This window comes from Mesoplodon mirus (genome assembly GCF_964341445.2).
Source record: "Mesoplodon mirus genome assembly, chromosome: 5".
In the NCBI taxonomy this organism is placed as follows: domain Eukaryota; kingdom Metazoa; phylum Chordata; class Mammalia; order Artiodactyla; family Ziphiidae; genus Mesoplodon; species Mesoplodon mirus.
In genome coordinates this window covers 170497213-170517672 of record NC_138980.1, presented here as the reverse complement: position 1 = coordinate 170517672, position 20460 = coordinate 170497213, and the positions used below count along the sequence as shown (strand labels likewise).

The window sequence follows — 20460 nt, the reverse complement described above, 5'->3', positions numbered from 1 at the left end:
AAGGTGGAGCTGACTTGCATTACGTGACTGTCTGTGGAGTCAGCAGCATCACTACTGCCGCATTTTATTGGTTACGAGCAAGTCAACTAAGGCCAGGCCAGCATCAATGGAAGGGGAGAGAGACCCTGCCTCTCCATGGGAACAGGGTCAAAGAATTAGCAGCATGTTGCAAAGCTGCCATTCAAGGTTAATAACAAATATTCATTTTCAGCTTCTACTGTCTCTGACTGTCTCTGAAGGAATAAAAAGAGAGATATTGTGAACATACTGACCTGGGAAATTCCCATATGATCGTAAGGCACTTTTTTCCTAACTGTCCCCCAATCCTGCGTAAAGAGAAGGCTCTAGCCCACCTCAGTTTGAGAACAAGACCAAGAGGAAAGCTATCAACCAGAAATTGACAATTGCATCTCAAACACTGTTGCATTATGACAGGTCACATTAGCGTTACCCTGGGGTTTTACTCTATTAGATGATAAGCGAGGCTACTGTAGCAGAAACTCCACAACACAGTGGCTTCCGTTTATTTCACATAATAGCCCAGCCAGCTTGGGTCAGCAGGGCAGCTCTACGCCATGATGCCATTTAGAGACCCTGGTTCCTTTCACTCAATCACTCTGCTGTCCTCTGAGAGTGGCAACATGGGTGAAAGTGGCAACACCTCATCTCCAGGTGGGCAGAGGAAAAAGAGCCTGAGTGTAAAAATGCTGCTTGTCTCCAAGTTGGAGATGACCTGTACTTAGATTGAATCCAACCTCTGCTCACATCCATTGGCCCTAATTTAGTCACATAACTACACCTTTCTACCAGGGAGGCTGCGAAAGATAGTCTGGCTGGGAAGCTCTGTGCCCAGGAAGAAAGAATAGATCTACAGAAGAACAGTCAGCCCCAGAAATAATCAATAAATTATTATTATAACATTGAAATGTTTGCAGCATTAACAAGCTAATCAAATCTTCCTAATCTCCATCAGTTTCAGTGGCATTCATAATTAACGTGCCAACTGCAAATGAGTCTAAATTAAATGACAGGTATTCTTCAATGCACTTATAAATTTCTCTAGGACTACAAGCCATTCCCTTGCAAAAATGCCCGCTTGTAGAGTTGGAAACACAGCAATTATCTGGTCTCCTACAGATGAATTATTGTGAATTCCAAATTAATCATGTCCAATGGAATCTTAACAGAGTTTTGAAAAATCTCAGACAGAGGAAAGCAACTTAATATTAAGAATCCACAAATGACCAGGATTGGTTGACGGCCAAATTCATTCACATTCTAGGCAAGAAAAGATATTTTATGTGGTAACATTTATGTTAACTATGTATGTATCATGTATGTAACATTAAAGGACATATTAAATTCCATGTGTTTCTCAATTTAGAACAAGATTCTTTCATAGCTGCTACAAATAGAAGGGACTTGAATAGATGTTTACAGCCCCACTGAGCACACTCCTTAGGATGAGAGGCTGCTGAAAATTCTGTATGAACATATTGCAACATTAAGAACGCTGGATCAGAAATCTCTGGCTTCCTTTTGTTGTCTCCTTACAAAGGTTACTGAACTTCCCTAGATCTATTTTCTCATGTGTGAAATAGGAATGTTACCTACACTTCACAGTGGAGAAACAAAAAAATGGCACAATAAAGCACTTTGTACTCTGTAAAACACAAATTCATAGTCCACAGAGCAGAAAGAATACATCGAGTCATCATCTAGTCTGCAGATGGATAGTGCAACCAATCAGCAAAGCTGCCTGGGGCTTTGGTAAAATACACAGAGAGGGAACGAGATTATATTCTGGGAACTTTTGATCCCAGTCTTGACGTCTCAACCAAAGACAGATGAATCAACTTGCAAGGTCCATCTGATCCTGGGATTACTCCCAGGAGAAAAGAGTCCTCACAGCTACAGCAGCCAGTGCTAACTTGGTCCTAATGCAGACACTTTAATAGGATTACTTTGGTATCTCCTGTCAGTTTAGACACCTAACTATCTTACAGATAATAGGTGTTAGGAAGTATTGATAAGGATTAAACTAAAAATTTGGATTTAATAAAAATTTACTTTGGGGTTAATTTGGATACATATTTAATTTAAAACATGTGAATAAATAAGTGGAGAAAGAAAAAAGCACTATGTCAACAATATATTGTAAGTAGTGAAATTAAAAACGATCAAGTGTGAAGTTAAGGATGGGAGCTTCTCCTTAGGCTCTAAGCTGGTAGTTTGACAGGTTCTGCTCCTTCTCCAATGTGATGGGCGTGACATCAGGTCAAGAATATGCAGCCTTGAAAGGACCAAAGTGGGGAGATCTGGTAGCAAATTGCTGTGTGGGAATGGGCCAGGAAGCCCCAGGAATCCCAACTACAGAAGTCAGAGAGTGGGGCGCAGTGCACCCAGAGGATGAAAAATAGACACACATCAAAGGAGAGAATGACAAGGAAATCCAGTATCAGACATTTCCCTACTTTCCTGAACCACAAAGAAGTCCACCCTGCCAAAACAAGCTCATTTCTCATGCTGTTTTGTTTCTTCAACTAGAGGAGTTGTTTAAATCGTTTTTCTTTGCCTTCTTTCCCAAGTAGAGCTTTACTCCAGAAAGGCAAATAAACTGAATTTTTAAAAGTTATGACGTGGATAGAGGTGACAGTGGATTGCTTCACAAACTTAACTCAGAACGAGTCTCTTGAAGCCTGGAAGAAGTAGATGATACATAAATGGAATGTTTTCAGGTCGGCAAATACGCTATCCTCATCGCCACTCATAGGTGAAAAGGCCTCAAGGGGCTTCCCTGGTGGTGCAGTGGTTGAGAGTCTGCCTGCCGATGCAGGGGACACGGGTTCGTGCCCCGGTCCGGGAAGATCCCACATGCTGTGGAGCGGCTGGGCCCGTGAGCCATGGCCGCTGAGCCTGCGCGTCCAGAGCCTGTGCTCCGCAACGGGAGAGGCCAGTGAGAGACCCGCGTACCACACACACACACAAAAAGGCCTCAAAATTAAAAGCGCACCAATATAAACGAGGCACTCAAACAGTGCGGTGCTGGTGTGGGACTGGGGGGTTAGAGAGGAGGAGGGGTCAGCTGCGCGGGAGGGAAGTTCTGTGTGGAGAACACAGTGTGGACCCCTCCCAGCAGTCAGAAGATGAATTAGGCTTACCAAGTCGAGTGAAAAAATACTGAAAGAAAAACAACTGACAAGAAATATAGCACAATGTCCCGTACGTTAAGTATAGATTAAAAACACACCCCATGCCAAGCACGATATCGTTTTCTCAGGATATAGATTCAACGATGTCACACACAAGAAGGTGGGTACTTGTGTGACAAGAATGTTAGGACGAAGGAGTAAAGCTAAACTAGGGAGCCCTCTACTGTTAGACGGTGAACCCACATACTAATGAAATATAATTCATTCCATTCTGCACCCAAAACTTAAGGAAAAAGATGTGTCTCCAGCTAGCGACGGCTGCTGAATGCATGGTAAGGGCAAACACGATCTCCAGGCATCCCTGAATCCACCCCTCAGAAAGACCACTGCGCTGACCAGACATCCCCCTCCTCAGAGGGGCACCCGCCCCACCAGAGAGAACTTGAAGCATTTACTTTGTGCTGGGGACTGAGCGAGGGACGGGTCCGTTGCTGATTTAATTAACCGCACAACCGGTGAAGTAATAAACACCTCATTTCACAGATTTCAAAGACCAAGCCACTTTTCCAAAGACAGACAGTTAGCTCAATGGATTTGAACTTCATGTTTACTTTCATTTCCAATATATCATGGCCTTCCCCCTAAACCACCTAAACGGAGCATCTCTTCAGATATTGAACCCTGAGGTCATTTTTGTTTCTAAAATGAAATTTACACATTTTACATTTATTTTCTTCCTACTCGAAAGGTGGCACTGGAAACTGAGTCTCAGGGTGAAGCTCACTCATTCTTTCTGGAATCACATTTAGAAATGAAGACCCTTGACAGCAAGCCACTGACATGCCCTTTTACTTTCCTGGATTTAATGAAAGTGCCCAGAGACTGTCACCACCTCTGGAGCCACAACGTTCCAAGAGGGACATTCAACTCTGCTCCTCCAGAAGCTTCAAAGCCCCCTTACATAGGTCCCAGCACCATGATATGGTAAGGCGTTCTTCTGAAAATTAAACCAGGTTTGGAGCAGACAAGCCGCTCTTGAATTCCCCACACTATTCTGACAGCCCTAAATCAGTTTCAAGCCGAGACAACAAAGCAATTCTCAGAAGGGCAGGGCCTGCGTCCAGTTGACACAGCACTCACTTTGTAAAAACACGACATTTCAACCCTGTCCAAAAATTACACTGGAGAGCCAATATGATTCTGACTTTTATTATCAGGTCAGGACAGAGGAAGTACAGGGAGAAGTAGCAGCATAAGGGTCTGTTGTCCGATCCGGCTTCCACGGGTCCCCAGGCAAGGAGGACACTTGTGCAGGAGACGGATGATGACTCAATCCCTGGCCGACTCAGAACAGCACCTGGGGCCTGAAGTGCATCTGCTTGGTGGCGTTGTTCCTCATCCCCATCTTCAGCATCCATTTTGACTTCATCCTTTGGACATACTGCATGTCCCGCTGGCGCACGAGAGCTGCTCCTGGGGTTGGAAAGGGGATAAGAAATGAGGCAAAGGTCTGTGACCTGTGATGGGAGAAGACCCAACTTGGCAGAGAATCAAAGCTAGTTTCGGGTAAGTGAGTTCTGATATTTAAACAAGAGTTATTACCTGGGGTCTCTATCCAATGGGCCTTGGGGGTTTATTGCATACCAGAACTTCTCTCTATATACATTCTTCTGGGATGAGCCTCTTTAGTTTTCATCATCTGAAAAGGTCTATAAGCCCAAAAGGTGAAGCCCCACTGACCAAAAGGGACAGAGAAAGGCAGACTATAAACCAAGTCAGAGGGACTTCCCTGGTGGCACAGGGGTTAAGAATCCGCCTGCCGGGCTTCCCTGGTGGCGCAGTGGTTGGGAGTCCGCCTACCTACCGATGCAGGGGACACGGGTTCGTGCCCCAGTCCAGGAAGATCCCACATGCCACGGAGCGGCTGGGCCCGTGAGCCATGGCCGCTGAGCCTGCGCATCCAGGGCCTGTGCTCCGCAACCGGAGAGGCCACAACAGTGAGAGGCCCGTGTACCGCAAAAAAAAAAAAAAAAAAAAAAAAAAGAATCCGCCTGCCAATACAGGGTACACAGGTTTGATCCCTGGTCCAGGAAGACCCCACATGCCGTGGAGCAACTGAGCCCGTGCACCACAACTACTGAGCCTGCGCTCTAGAGCCTGCGAGTCACAACTACTGAGCCCACATGCCACAACTACTGAGCCTGCACTCTACAGCCTGTGCTCCACAACAAGAGAAGCCACCGCAATGAGAAGCCCACACACCGCAAAGAAGAGTAGCCCCCGCTCGATGCAACTAGAGAAAGCCTGCGCACAGCAACGAAGACCCAAAGCAGCCAAAAATTAATTAATTAATTAATCAATCAATTAATTAATTAATTATAAAAACCCAACTCAGCTCACAGGGAGCCCTAGTGAAGGAACCTACGTGTATATTAACACAGAGCCATTTACAATGCATTCCAGTGCCAAAGCTTTCCAGGCCATCAGAAGGCAGCTCTCTCCCTTCTCTCTATACTGTTTTCAGTAGACTGACCTTCTCTTTGAAGATCCAAGCATAATGAGCTTCACTCAGCAGACATATCAGAATAGATTTAAATAATTTCATTCTGATGATGTTTCAAAGCTTAACAACTTCAGTGGCTTGCTCTAGCTGAGTCTTACTAAGTTTTCTATGGAAAAATTACAAAAGGAAGAACTGACAGCTGGCCTTTATTATGTGCATGTACTATGTCATACATGCATCATGACAGTCAACCTGCCCAACTCTACAAGTAGGTCCTATTAGTATCATCTCCACTTTATAAGTGAGGAAACAGAGGTTTCAACCAATTAAATTACTCATACTCATTGTATAAGAACCTACAAGTATATCAGGTAAGTCATGTTTGACTTCACAGCTCAAACTATCGCCACAAGGATATTTAATTCCTCTGTATAACCTCCAGGAGAATTTCAACCTTTGATAATTGCTAAACAATTATTTTTGTAACTATACCTCCTGAAAAAGGTAATGGTTTATATGAGTTTTAAAATAGTTACTGTGCTAGGGAATACAAAGCTTTTAAGTCATGGAGCTTTGGGCTTATTGCCATAAATGTCTCAAGTGGTCACAGAAGCCCCCAGAGCCAAGACGGTAAGTTTCCCCTAGACAGGACCCACAATGACAAAGAAAAAAAAAAAAACACTTCACCCGAGGCCCATTGTGTGATGCAAGTTCCTGGGCTGGGCCTTGCGGTCCACATGGACGTACCTGTGCTGCCAGTCCAGCCCAGGGCTCTGTACTGCTGGAGGACCCGGCCCACGGCCTTCTGATTCTTAGCAACTGCCACAGCTCTTGACAAGCCAAACCGCTGTTTGTAGTATCTCATCAAGGAGCGATGACCCACTCTGGCACCTGTTTTTCAAAAGAACAATATTGAAGCACTGAGTTGGATAGTTTTTCAAGGCAGAGCTGTAAAAGTAAAGGCTTTCTGAATCAGAATTTTCACTTTTATCTAGGTGGAAAATGGGTGTGCCAGAAGAAACAGTGCTTTAATCTGCTGAAGAAAGATGAAGCTGCATGTTAAACAATGAAAGAAGGAAAACCAAAGAGTAGAGACACTGAAAAACAGAGATAATGGCAAGTCACCGTCAGGTGAAAAATTCAGCATCTGTACTGACAATACGCTTCCCTAGAAATTCACATAGCTGCCCCCAACTAACACAGATAATAGGATCCTAGGAGGTAAGGAATTTTAACTTTTTTTTTAATAGAAAAGAGATTAAGCACAGATAATGGCCCTGATGTTTAGGTCTACAAGCCACAGTCTGAGTCTAGAATAGAAACCAATCCACTTTTCCTTTGCTTAAATTCTCTATTGCGGTGGTTCTCAAACAGGCGATTTTATCCCCAGACGACACGTGGCAATGACTGAGACATTTCTGGCTGTCACAGCTAGAGGGAGGCTCCTGACACCTAGTGGGGGGAGGCCAGGGATGCGGCTAAACAGCGTACAATGCACAGCACAGCCCCCAAAACAAAGAATTATCTGCCCCAAACGTCCACAGTGCTGAGGCTGAGAAACCCTGCCCTACTGCTTTCTAAATGACGGAAGTCGCCTGGTGAACCGTAATTTTAAAAGATGACGAAGACGAATTCTCTCTCCAGGTTTAACTTACTGAGAAGGATCTGATACAACCGTGCCAGTCAATCACGCTTTCAGAAATGAACTCTTGGGACTGTCTGCTCTTTTACAGCAAAAGCGTGCTGACCCCGGGATCTCAGCTTCACAGTAGGTGAAAGTGAAGGGGGCGGGGGGGGGGGGGGGGCTTCAGGGATGACTCACTCCAGGCTCCATCAGAGCCCTGGCTCTCGAAAAGTGCTCCGGGGCCACCGGCATGAGATCACCTGAGAGCTTACTAAACCCAGGCTATACTTTCACAAGAATATTAACTAGAACATAAGCAATCAAATGCATTCCCAGAGAGACATCAACGCACAGAAATTTAACAACAGCATACACACAAGGCACGGAACAGCTATTTCCACTGAAAATGAATTAAGGAAATACAGCCAGGTAGAACCATGTGTATGGCTGCTATGGAAGTTTTACACTTACATATATAAAATCATTTCTTTCAGAATAGTTTGTGCAGAGACACCATGAACAGAATACTGTTAACTATTGTAGATGGCTATATTCGCTTTCAGGACCTAGATTTTTAACTTGCAAGAAAAAATTCTGTCAGGTTATTTCGTTTCAAGTCCCTATACCTGGCAAGCTACCTGGGAAACAGTTTGTTCTCTACACAGATATGGAAAAGTGGTTACTTCCAGTTGACCGATTGGTGATCAGACGCAACAGATGACAAAAAGAAACTTTCAAGTCAAAGATGATGTGGCCTCTGGATACTAATATGGATGAAAAGATGTTTCCCAGGACCTGACTGTTCCGGCAGCAGAAGAGTTAACAAAGCTCCTAAACCACAAGAAATAAGTGAGATACAGTGGATGGAGAAGGACTCACTCTTAAATCGAGGCTCTAGCAGAAAAGCCCAGCACTGCTGATTATGACTTTCTATTTATAAGGTAGGCAGGATGCTCTGAGTTTGCAATGATGATTTCCTCAAAATCATTAAATGATAATGCTGCTGGTCATTAGTACTTAATCGATTTATTTACATTCGTAAGCAGCATTTAGAAATACGTTATTATTGAAGGTTGGCTTTTAAAACATGCTTGAAAAGGTTTCATTAATCAACGCCAAGGTTTCTGACACCTGACAGGAGAACTCTAAACATTCAGCGTTTAAAGTTACTCCTGTCCTGTGGCAATGACAGTGAGCACCTAACATTAAGCACCAAGTACAATGTGCTGAGAACAGCTCAACTGCAAGACCCTCATCAAGGAAAATTCGTTATAGAACACGCTGTGCCTGTCCATAAATAACAGATGGGTAATGTATGAGTTATGATGCAGCCACAACCTGTCCATCTATCTTTCTCCACAGTAAGAACTGCTTACAAGACTGTGACTCCTAACCTAAAACATGATACAAGTGAACTTCTTTACAGACTCACGGACATAGAGACAGACTCACGAACATAGAGAACAAACTTACGGTTCTCAAAGGGGAAAGGAAGGAGGTGGGGAAGGGAGAAATTAGGAGTTTGGGACTAGCAGATACAAACTACTGTATATAAAATAGGTAAGCAACAAGGTCCTACTGTATAGCACAGGGAACTATATTCAGTATACTGTAATAAACCATAATGGAAAAGAATACAAAAAAGAATATGAAGACCCAACACAGCCAAAAATAAATAAACAAACAAACAAATAAATAAATGTATTTTAAAAATTTCCACTCTTACTTAACAAATAGCCTAACACTGGGTGAAATTAGACAGTGAAAAAGAAAATATCTCTAACTGTAAGTTTCCTAATAAGATTGATCACGTGCCTTTCGTGGATCCAGCAACAGATTCATCTGGCTAGTCAGCAACTAACTGGATGTGTTTTCACACCAACCTACTCCACAGGAACTGAAGAGCAAAGAGGGAAGGAACTGAGCCAGACCACAGTCTTCTAAATAAATGCTCATAGCGCCCTCTACCGGATGCTCTATGTCACTGCCTCTGGGATCATCTACTTGACCTGAAGCAACTAGATTTAAGGAATCACAACTACCCACTGCTTTCGAAACCGGTTTAAAGCAGACTCTGCTAAGTGTAGTTGATTAAGTATCACTAGGCGCTCCACATTAGAATCCTTCTCAAGTCAGCTTCATGCTAACATCCACGCTGACCCAGCCATATAACTGAGCATAATCAAGGAAGTTTCTGAACGGTAAATTTGTTAAAAGACATAACCAGGTGACTGAATACACTGTTGTAATATCACTACACATGTATACAGTGTTTATTCAGGGATTCCCTATTTTCTTGGTTCATTACAAAATCCCCAAGTCAGCACTGAGACACGGAGGCAAACCAATGGACGAAACACTCATGTCTCATTATAACCAAGACTGACTAGAGCAGGACTGGTTTTTAAAGTGAGATGGTAAAAGCGTATGTAACTGTATAGCTGGAAGAAATTTCCAAATGGTGGTAGCTTCTGATTCACTAAGAGTGCTATGTTCTGTTGTTATTTAAACAAATTCTATTATCAGGTCTCAGCAGCCAGTCATCTGTGAAGAAGACCCAGGAAAGCAGCGAATGCTGTACATTTATTTAGATTTTTCCATTCTTGGCTCTTAATCTCCTCCAGGTCACAGATGCTTTTCAGAAACTACAGCCTTTCCCCAGAAAAAGTGCACTTACCCTCACAGTCAAAAAAAAATCTGTGTGGAGGAATTCCCTCATGGTCCAATGGTTAGGACTCCGCGCTTTCACTGCCCAGGGTGCGGGTTCGATCCCTGGTCGGGGAAATAAGATCCCGCAAGCCACACAGCATGGCCAAAAAATAAGTTAATTAATTAAAAAACAAATAAATAAAATAATTAAAAAATTTAAAAAGCTGTGTGGCCACACAGGTGACTTTATGTTGTTACGGCGTTTCCCCAGGAAAATGCACACACTCAGAAAAAGTGCATAGCCAGTGACGAACGCTGAGGTAAGGCAGCACCTGGCAGCTGGTCTGGCCTCTCCAGAGTCTAACAGTACAATATCGCCCAGTACTCCAAGACCAAGCCGCTTACTCACTACTTCCCAGTCTCCCTTAAGAGCTGCCCTGAGGTTATCATCCAGTACTTTAAAACAGCATCACTTGGTACGTGGACACGTAGCTGTGAGCAAGGAAACTCATGCTTTAAAAACACAAGAAACTGGACCTTCAAGTTAATCTCATGGCACTTTCTTCTTTGACTATATGACGAACAGGCAGAGCAATCTGCCGCCCAGGACTGCAGGCAAATACGATTCTCAGCCCCCAAGGCAACATCGCAGCCCAGAGTGGCCCCCCTCTGCTCTGCTTTTCCTGCACTGTGGCAGGCCCGGGGAAGCCACCTTGCTTTCCTTTTAAAAGTCACCTCCAGTGGCACATATATACAATGGAATATTACTCAGCCATAAAAAGAAACGAAATTGAGTTATTTGTAGTGAGGTGGATGGACCTAGAGTCTGTCATACAGAGTGAAGTAATTCAGAAAGAGAAAGACAAATACCGTATGCTAACACATATATATGGAATCTAAGAAAAAAAAATGTCATGAAGAACCTAGGGGTAAGACAGGAATAAAGACAGAGACCTACTAGAGAATGGACTTGAGGATATGGGGAGGGGGACAAAGCTGGGACCAAGTGAGAGAGTGGCATGGACACATATACACTACCAAACGTAAAATAGATAGCTAGTGGGAAGCAGCCACATAGCACAGGGAGATCAACTCAGTGCTTTGTGACCACCTAGAGGGGTGGGATAGGGAAGGTGGGAGGGAGGGAAACGCAAGAGGGAAGAGATATGGGAACATATGTATATGTATAACTGATTCACTTTGTTATAAAGCAGAAACTAACACACCATTTAAAGCAATTATACTCCAATAAAGATATATAAAAAAAAATTTTCCTCACAAGGCTATTTTAAGGACTTAATAAAAATGATAGCTATTATTAAGAGAAAAAAAAAAACCGCAGTGAGATACTACTTCACGTCCAGTAGGTTGGTGATAATTGAGAAGACAGATAATAGCAAGCGTTGTCAAGGATGTGGAGAAATTAGAACTTCATACACTGCTGGTAAGAGTGTGAAATGGTGCAGCCACTTTGGAAACCAGTCTGGCAGTTCCTCAAATGGTTAAACACAGTTACCGTATAACCCAGCACTTCCACTCTTAGGTATATACTCAGGAGAATAGAAAACATACATCCACACAAAACCTTGTATGCCAACGTTTATAGCAGCTTTCTTCATTATAGCCAAAAGGTAGAAACAAGCCAGTTGTTCACAAAGTGATGAATGGGTGACCAAAATGTGTGTATCCACATGATACCATCCAGCCGTGAAAGGAATGGAATCCTGACACATGCTACCACGTGGATGAACATCGAAAACCTTAGGTGGAAGAAGTCAGTCCCAAAAGTCCACCTAGTATGCAATTCTGTTCCTACAAAAGTCCAGAATAAGCAAATCTGTGGGGACAGAAAGTAGGTTAATGGTTGCTTAGGGACTTGAGTGGGGCTGGGGAGATGGAGGGGTGATGGCTGAAAGGTACGGGGTTTCTTTTTGAGAGGATGAAAATGTTCTAAACTGAACTGTGGTGGTGCTTGCACACGTTTGTGAATCAACTAAAAACCATTCAATTGTAGACTTTAAATAGGTGAATTATAGAGTATTTGGGTTGTATCTCAATAAAGCCGTTCAAAAAAGAGAAAAAAAAATAAAATAAAAGTCACCTCCAGGGCTTCCCTGGTGGCGCAGTGGTTGAGAGTCCGCCTGCCGATGCAGGGGACACGGGTTCGTGCCCCGGTCCGGGAAGATCCCACATGCCGCGGAGCGGCTGGGCCCGTGAGCCATGGCCACTGAACCTGCGCGTCGGGAGCCTGTGCTCCGCAGCGGGAGAGGCCACAACAGTGAGAGGCCTGCGTACCGCAAAAATAAATAAATAAATAAAAGTCACCTCCAACCTGCCAGTCACTCAGTCAACAGCCATTTACGTGGCTCCTGTGTGCCTGAGGCACTGCGCGGAGATGAAAGACGCCAGCTTTGTCCTCACAGAAACGGGGCAGAAGGCAAGCCGGCTGACAGGCACAGCGGAGCTAGAGCCACACATGACAGCTGGGCAGGGGCGGAGGAGACTCTCCTGACTCAGGGCAGGCGCTGAGCTCAGAACAGCTTCCTGGGGCAGGGCCCAACGTGAGCCCTACAGGACGGGGACAGGGACGGGGACGAGGACGAGGACGGGGAGGGGGAGGACAGAGGCAGCGCCCAGGCAAAGGCCCGGGGGAGGGAGACTGCGTGCGGGCGGTCGCCAGACACCTGGGCGACAAAGTGACCCTGAAGGCAAGGGCTCCCCCTGGGAATTCCAGAGGGAAAGGAAGATAGACTGGTGTTTGTTTTAGAAAGTACCTTCTGGTGGTCAAGTGGACACCAGATTGGAAACTTTCATGGTGACACAGATAAGGAGGAAAAAAAAGAAAAAATATTCAAAAGCCATTTAGGAATTGCAATTAGTCACCATCTGGATGTGGGAGAGGAAGAGCGGATCCTGAGAAGACACCCAGGTTTGGCTTTGGTGAACCTGAGGAAACTCGATCGCTCTGCGCAAATGTGTTGTCTAGATAGCTAAGGGGTCTTTAAGCTTCAGACGTCTTAAGTCCAGATGAAAATTTCTCTACTTCTAAAATAGGATAAGCTCACTGGAGAGCAGCGCTGCTGCAAAATGAAGCCCACGTTCCTAGTGATCCTACTACACGCCAGGCGCCGCTGTCAGGGACCATTCCATTCACTTTCTCAAGGTCTACTGTGATCTCAGTCTCAGTTAAGGAAGGGGGAGCTAATGAAACTAGGGGCTAAATAAACAGTCTTAGAAAAGAAGTTATTAAGCTTATTTCTGAGATTCTGCATCAGTATTTTCACCAAGGGAAGATGGGACTAGGTCCTCTGTGATATATTTAGGCCTGTGTTGCTGTTGCATATTGTACAGGCCCCGATATTCTGCTGCATTACAGAATATTCTGTATTGAATATCTGAATATTCAATATATGTAGAATATCTGAATATCTTCTACCACTGTAGAAGAATTATATCCTCAAGACAGGTTCTGCCTGCATTTTCCTTTCACTGTCATTGTCTAAAGCTGCCTTTAGCCTTAGAAGGTTGTCACTCTGGGTTAAGCAGGGCTCTCTATACCTAAGCCGTGATATTCCAGGTGGAGAGCAGCACCCCAGGGTGGCTTCCTCATGGCAGACGTCTCCACTGGCAATGTGGCTGTTCCTGCTCCCACCATCACTGCAAATCTCCCAGGCAGTGGAGAGAAGTGGGGAAAGGGCTTCACTGACGAGGTCCATGATCCTGGGTAAATTACTCAACCTGTCTAAGCTTCAGCTGGCTCGTATGTCAAATAAGGATAATAGAATCTAACTCAAGGGCTTGATGTAAAGATAAAATAATATATCTGCCTGAATGTGCTAACTGCTCAGAAAATACGAGGTATTATTAGGGTCTTATTATCTTATCATCCCATTCCCTGTCCTTTTTAAATGCGTCTTCTGTCGCTGCCCCCATTCCTATTAGCTAAGCATAACTGTAAGCAATACTGCATACTTCTCACATTCATGGCTTTCCTTCTTCTATTCATATCTGGGACAAAATCCTGCCATTATGAATCCTGTTCCCCAAAGGAGAAGGTAGAATTCAAACTCCAAGCCTCCCCCTACATCCAGAATACGGACAGGAAACCTGGGCGCTGTCAATCAGATCCACCCATGCCAGACTAACATGTGCAAGTCTGAGCCACCATGGAAACAGGAATCAGTTCAAGGAATAAGAGCGAAGTCAAGTTTAATAAGAAAAACTTGGATGGGGCCAAAAAAACAGGTAATACAAAAGGTCTATGTACTGAAAAGAAAGGCAATGACTGATTAAAGCATTACAAATCACAACAAAAGTGAAAAAAACATTGATGCAATTTAAACAAAACAGCCAAGACAGAGCTACGGGGCAGAGTTTACCTCATCCGGGGGAACACAAACACACACTTGAAGTTGTAGGGTCTCTCCCCTCGGTGTGGAAGGGAAGTGATGGGAACACGCCTCTCCGACAATCTCAGCAGCATGCAGCTATGTATTTTGGACAACTGCACTTACCAGAAGGGAGAATCAGCTCCATGGTGTCGTCATCATATTCCAAGGCCCTTTCTGAGGGCAAGTCCTCAGTCTCATCAGGGTCCTCTCCTTCCTTGTGACCTGGGTAGCTGCTCCTGGAACCATGGAATGGCATTAATACATAGACCAAGACCCCAAATTTAATGAAAATACTGCAAACCTACTAGATAACTAAAGGGGTTGGGGTGAGGGGTTAACAGTTGCAGCGACTACATTGAAAGCTTTTGGAGAGAAAACAATTTGTTAGCATTTTCTCTGTAGTAAAGTATGCAAATGGCCTACGAATTCAAAATGGATCCCAGGCCTAAATGTAAAATACAAAACTATAAAAAATCCTAGAAGATAATATAGAAGAAAACCTAGATAACTTAGGGTTTGGTGATGACTTTTTAGAAACGACACAAAAGGCACAGTCCATGAAAGAAATAACTGATAAGCTAAACTTCACTAAAATTAAAAACTTCTGCTCTGTGAAAAACAACGTCGAGAGAATTAAAATACAAGATTCAGACTTGGAAAAAAGTATTTGCAGAAGACACATCTGGTAAAGGACTGCTATCCAAATGCAAAAAGAACTCTTAAAACTCAGCAATAAACAACCTGATTAAAACATGGGCCAAAGACCTTAATAGACTCCTCACTAAGTAAATACACACATGGCAAATAAGCATGCAAAACAGATGCTCCACAGCATGTCATCAGAAAAATGCAAATTAAAACACAGAGCTACAACTACGCACCTATCAGAATGGTCAAAGTCCAGAACAATGACAATATCAAGTGCTGGTGAGGATCTGGAGCAACAGGAACTCTCATTAATTGCTAGTGGGAATGCAGGAGGGTATAGCCCCTTTGGAAGAGTTGGCGGTGTCTTCAAAATCAAACACACTCTTACCATAAGACCCAGCAATCCTGCGGCTTGGTATTTACCCTAAGGAGTCAGAAACTTTTGTCCATACAAAAACCTGCACGTGAATTACAGAAGATTTATCCAAATTCTTAAAACTTGAAGAAACCAACATGTGCTTCAATAGGTGAATAGATAAATAAACTGTGCCACATCCATACAGCAGAATATTTTTGGATTATACAAAAAAGAAATGAGCTGGCAGGCCCTGAAAAGACATGCAGGAACCTTAAAAGCATGTTACTAAGTGAAAGAAGCAGTCTGAAAAGGCTACATACTGTATGATTCGAATCATACAACATTCTGGAAAAGGCAAAAATATGGAGACATTAAATATCACTATTTTCCAGGGGTCGGGTGGAGGAGAATGATGAACATGCAGAACACAGAGGATTTGTAGGTCAGTGAAACCACTCTGTATGCTATTCTAATGGTGGATACATGTCATTGTATGCACATTTCTCCAAACTCATACAATGGACAACACCAAGAGTGAACTCTAAACTATGGACTTTGAGTGATAATTGATGGGTCAACTTGGTTCATCAATTGTAACAAATGTACCACTGGGGGATGCTGATAATGAGGGAGCCTATGCACGTGCTCGGTAAGGAGTATATTTGAAATCTCTGTACCTTTTGCTCAATTTTGCTGAGAATCTAAAATTGCTCTAATAAAGAGTGAGCAAATTACCTATAACAGAATTCCTTCACCTCTGTATTTGTTTCTCTCTAGGCGGGTTGGCCAACAGAGGGAGAGGAGACTGTACAGCTGGAGATGCAGCTCTCCTCAATTTAATCATTACAAAAACAAGTTCTACAACAGTGCTGAACAACAGAAGTCTCTGATGATGCAAATTTTCAGTCTGTGTGTCCACTATGGTAGCTACTTTTAAAGCACAGCTGTTTTTAAGCATAGGGCTTGAAACGTGGGGAGTGCAACTGAAGAACTGAATTTAAAAACTTTTACTTTACTTAATTAACCAAAAGAGCAACATGAGTACACCTAGGAATTAGCAAATTAGACACTGTAGTTCCAGAAGAATCTCTGTGTTTCTACAGCTGTTCACAAATACACATGGAAAATAACTGGAGAAATGTACACTAAAATGTTAGTAGTAAGGCAGATAAGCCAATAGGAACAGACAAAAGACTAGATCAGATTCTGCACAAGAGATATCCAAATGGCCAGTTGATATATAAAAAGGTTCTCAACTGCATCAGTCCTCATCAGGGAAATTTAAATTAAAACCACAATGGATACCCCTACAGGGCCACCAAAGTGGCTATAATGAAAAACTCTCTGTCAGGACAAATGAGAAATGACAAATCAGGAGGAAAATGCAAAAGGACAACTTAAAAGACCAGCACTTTCCTGAACACCTGTATTAGGTGGACTCTGCACACCTGGCACGGTCATTATACACACCTGCTTGCAGAGCACACCCGTGCTAGGTCATAGGCACACTGACACTAAGAACCAGCTGTTCCAGAATTCCTAGCATGGATTCATTGCATGATGTAGGAAATATTCAAGATTCTAGGTAAAGGTGGAATAATTTCACCAACAAGTGATTGGGACAGGCCTGGTGCAGCCACCAGCTCAAGTCCCTTACGAGACAGCCTGTGATTCAAGGGCTCTCAGGGAAACCAAGATGTGAAGCCTAACTTCCCTGCCTCTGTTCCTGAGGTAACTGGCAAAACTGAACTTCTGACCATGGAAACCACAACAAGCAAAAACAAGTTTTCAAACCACACAAACTGACGGTTTGGGCCTGAGATCTCTGGCTCAGATATGTGTGTTTAACTCTGTGATACTCAGTTTCTCATCTACAGAATGAGAGGAAATAACGACCTCCTAAAGAAGTGTGCTAAGACGTATGAAGAATACGATACTGGACAGAGCCAGACACAGACAGTTATCAGGTAGGGGCACATGCGAATCCAATGCAAATGTGATCAGCTGGCTTCACTCGCTATTACAAATCAGACTCACCTAAAATCGTAGAAGTCCGCAAATTCCAAAAGCGCATCCCCATCTGTGAAGAGCTTGCAGTGACTCCTATCATTCATGTGAGCCTGTACAGCTTCCGTGGAGTAGAAGGACTTCCCCCTCTCATTGCACCACAAGCAAATCTTCCCCACACCGACTTTCTCTCCTGGAAAAATAAGTTGAGAAAAAAACAGGAAAGCAGCTTTTTGCAGCCAGATTAGGGCTCACTGTCGATGTCCACAATTCAAAAAACAGCCATCAAGTTTCTGATTTTCACAAAATCGGCCTGTCATTCAATCCAAGATTGAGGAGAAGCCCCAAACTAATGCCCCCAATAATGTGGTATTTTGTCATTCAAAAGGAAAAAACGACTGAACTTACCCAAATATTTAATCAGTCCCTTAAGATCTGAAAGATACTCTACATCAGGAATAAAGAAGCTGTGGACTTGAGTCATATGAGCCACATTCTTCGCGAGGGACCTTGAATGATGGGGACAAAATAAGCAGTCCGTTATGGGGATGGCACCAAGCGGGGTGCTTCCTCCAGCCTCTTCCTCCGCTGCCTCCTCCTCCTCCTCCTCCTCCTCCGTGGCTTCAGCATCCTCACATTCCAGTTCCTCATCAGAATCAATATCCTCCCAGTCTGCAAGCCAGAGATTTGAAAAACAAAGTTAGCAAAAGATCTCAAAGTCAGCCACTCATCCACCACACACCACTCGGCATGGCTAAGGAATGCCTTCCTCCTCCTTTTTCAGCGCACAGTAAACCCCTTGGAGGACGCACGTGCTCCTTTCCTATTCTTATATGAACACATGCAATCAGCGTCAGGGGGATGAGGGAAAAATAGCTCATTAAGTCAAGAAGCCTAGGTTGCTGGCTCCAGCCTCACACTGCAAGTTAGCTAGCCGATTCTGAGCACCTCAAACTCAGAGCAAAGCCATCATGACCGGAAACCCAATGGAATTAAACATTCTGCAGCACATGGTGTGAGGGTACTATGTTCTCTTGCATACGTTGACAATCTCCTCCTTCAACAGAGAAGGCATCCCTTCATTCTACAAATATTTACTAAGTAACTATGCCCCCCACCCCCCGTTAAGGTTTCAGTCCCCGAATCGACCACAGTGAGCTAAACACACAAAATGCCCTGTGGGGGTGCTGGCCACACCAGCCACTTCTGAAACCAAGGAAACACCCTCACGCATCACCTTCACCTGAAAACGGACACCTCCCCCCTCCAACCTCAAAGATAAACTGGAAGCTTGAGGACCAGCCCCGTCCCCCGCCCCGCCAAGCCCCCCAGACAGGCCCCCACCATCTGCATCCAGGTCCTCCTCACTCTCCTCCTCCCCTTGCTCTTTGGCCAACTTCTTCGCCTGCTGTTCAAACCACTGCAGCCGGGGAGGCTTCTCGGCCGGGTCTCGCTGCTGAGTCCCACGTCCTCCAGCGGCCACGGTCACGGGACTCCGGGACTCCGCCTCGGGCGCTGGGGCCGCCTTCTTGGGAGACGTGGACGGCTGGGCCTTGATGACCTGCTGGATGGCCGCGTTCACCGCATCCCTGTCCACACTGTCCACGCCCAGACCTTTCTCCAAGTTCTTTTCATTCAGGATCGCCACTTTCCGACTCACCGCCTCCTTCTCCAGCTCCACGTGCCGCCGGGACCTCAGATGGTTTTCGTAGGCCTTGAACGAGGCAAACTTCTTACTGCAGACGGTGCAGTAGGTGGCCGCGCCCTTGCTCTCCGGCTCCGCCAGGGCCCGCTGCGCCCGTACCCGCTCCTGGAAGCCCTCGGCGCCGACCGGGGCCATGCCGGCCACTTTGCGCTTCAGGTTGTAGCGGTGCCAGTCCGTCTTGTAGTGGGCCCGCTGCGCCTCCGCGTCGTCCAACAGCGCCCGGCAGGTGTTGCAGGTGTAGGTCGCCATCGCCAGCCAGTAAATAAGAGGCGAACCGAGGCAGCAGTCTAGCGACCACTGAGCGCCCTGACCCCACCACACACTCCAACCGTAAACCTGAAAGCCCACGAAGAGCCGGACTGCAAGCTGACTTCCGGACTGGATCGAATTATTCCCGGCCGGACAGGAAGTCCCGCCTCCCGACCTGTAGCCACGCCCCCGCTGCGGAGAGGCCACAGGCCCCTGGTATGTGGGGAAGCCTGGGAGGGATCCGGCCCCGCCCAGTCGGCCTGAGGTGGGTGTTGATTGGGTTGGCGAAAGCAGGGTTGTGACTGGATGGGCCTGAGGCAGGTGGTAATTGGATGAGCCTGAGACGAGTGGTGATTGGATGGGTGATTGTTGTTTAGGTCTCCGCGAGGTGTGGGATCGGTGAATCCGCGTGAGCTGGGTCGACCAGAAGAAATAGGTGTTCATTGAGTCGACCGAGGTGGGTGTTGCCCTGAGCTGGGTGTGATCGACAGGCCTCGCCCCCGCAGGTTACTGTCCTTTTTGGCTGTGCTGTGAGGCGTGGTGCTGGGAAGGCGACCACCGTGCGGGACGGAGGATTGGGGAACCGGGAGGACTGATGCGTGCGACCGCCCGACCGTCTGGATTCTCTGAGGTCCGCGCCCTGCACCCCTGCAGCCGGGGAATGGGTGTCACGAAAGCCAGGGATGCTGGTCAGCCCGGGAGTCGGATCGGAGACTCGGGTTGGAGGCTGAGGGAACTCACAGGAAAACCGGAGACTCCCGGCCAGAGCCTCGGCCTTACTGGGGCGGAAAGGGCGCAGGAGAAACTCCTGGATGGATAGTTTGCACGTAGGAGCGCAGAGTCCAGCCCAGCCGCTGCCCAGTAGAAATAGAATCCCAGACAAGTAGGTCCTCTTAAATCTAATAGTAGCCACGTTTTCACTAAAGCGGAAAGAGAGAGGTAAGATGGCCATATTTTATTTAAGCCAGTATATCAAAAATAGTATTATTTCAACATGTAATCAAGCCAGAAGATTTAGTGAGACATTTTACATTCATTTGTTGGGACTAAATCTTGGCATTCCAGTGCGCATTTTACAATTAACAGCACACCTCAGTTCAGAGGAGCCTCGTGTCCTGTACTTAGTTAACTATGGCATGTCATGCGTAGCAGCCCGGTTCTATAGGAAACATGA

The 20460-nt window shown here is 45.3% G+C and overlaps 1 protein-coding gene across 1 annotated transcript; it reads right to left on the bottom strand.

Moving 5' to 3' along the window:
* Positions 1-4345: 4345 nt before the first annotated feature.
* ZNF622 (zinc finger protein 622) lies at positions 4346-19423 on the bottom strand. The gene is made up of 6 exons (XM_082621446.1): positions 18677-19423; positions 17741-18004; positions 17363-17525; positions 14443-14555; positions 6403-6546; positions 4346-4625 (listed from the first exon to the last, which is right to left on the bottom strand). The coding sequence occupies exons 1-6, from the start codon at positions 19284-19286 to the stop codon at positions 4498-4500; spliced, it is 1422 nt and encodes a 473-aa protein (XP_082477572.1). The 5' UTR covers positions 19287-19423; the 3' UTR covers positions 4346-4497.
* Between the last annotated feature and the right edge of the window lie 1037 nt (positions 19424-20460).

Excerpts from the sequence above, each read along its gene's own strand:
- ZNF622 (XM_082621446.1), bottom strand. The coding sequence starts at position 19,286 with ATGGCGACCTACACCTGCAACACCTGCCGGGCGCTGTTGGACGACGCG. Across the intron at positions 17,526-17,740 it reads GGGACTGATTAAATATTTGG|GAGAGAAAGTCGGTGTGGGG; the intron begins GTAAGTTCAGTC and ends TTATTTTTCCAG. Across the intron at positions 6,547-14,442 it reads GGAGCTGATTCTCCCTTCTG|GTGCCAGAGTGGGTCATCGC; the intron begins GTAAGTGCAGTT and ends TTTGAAAAACAG.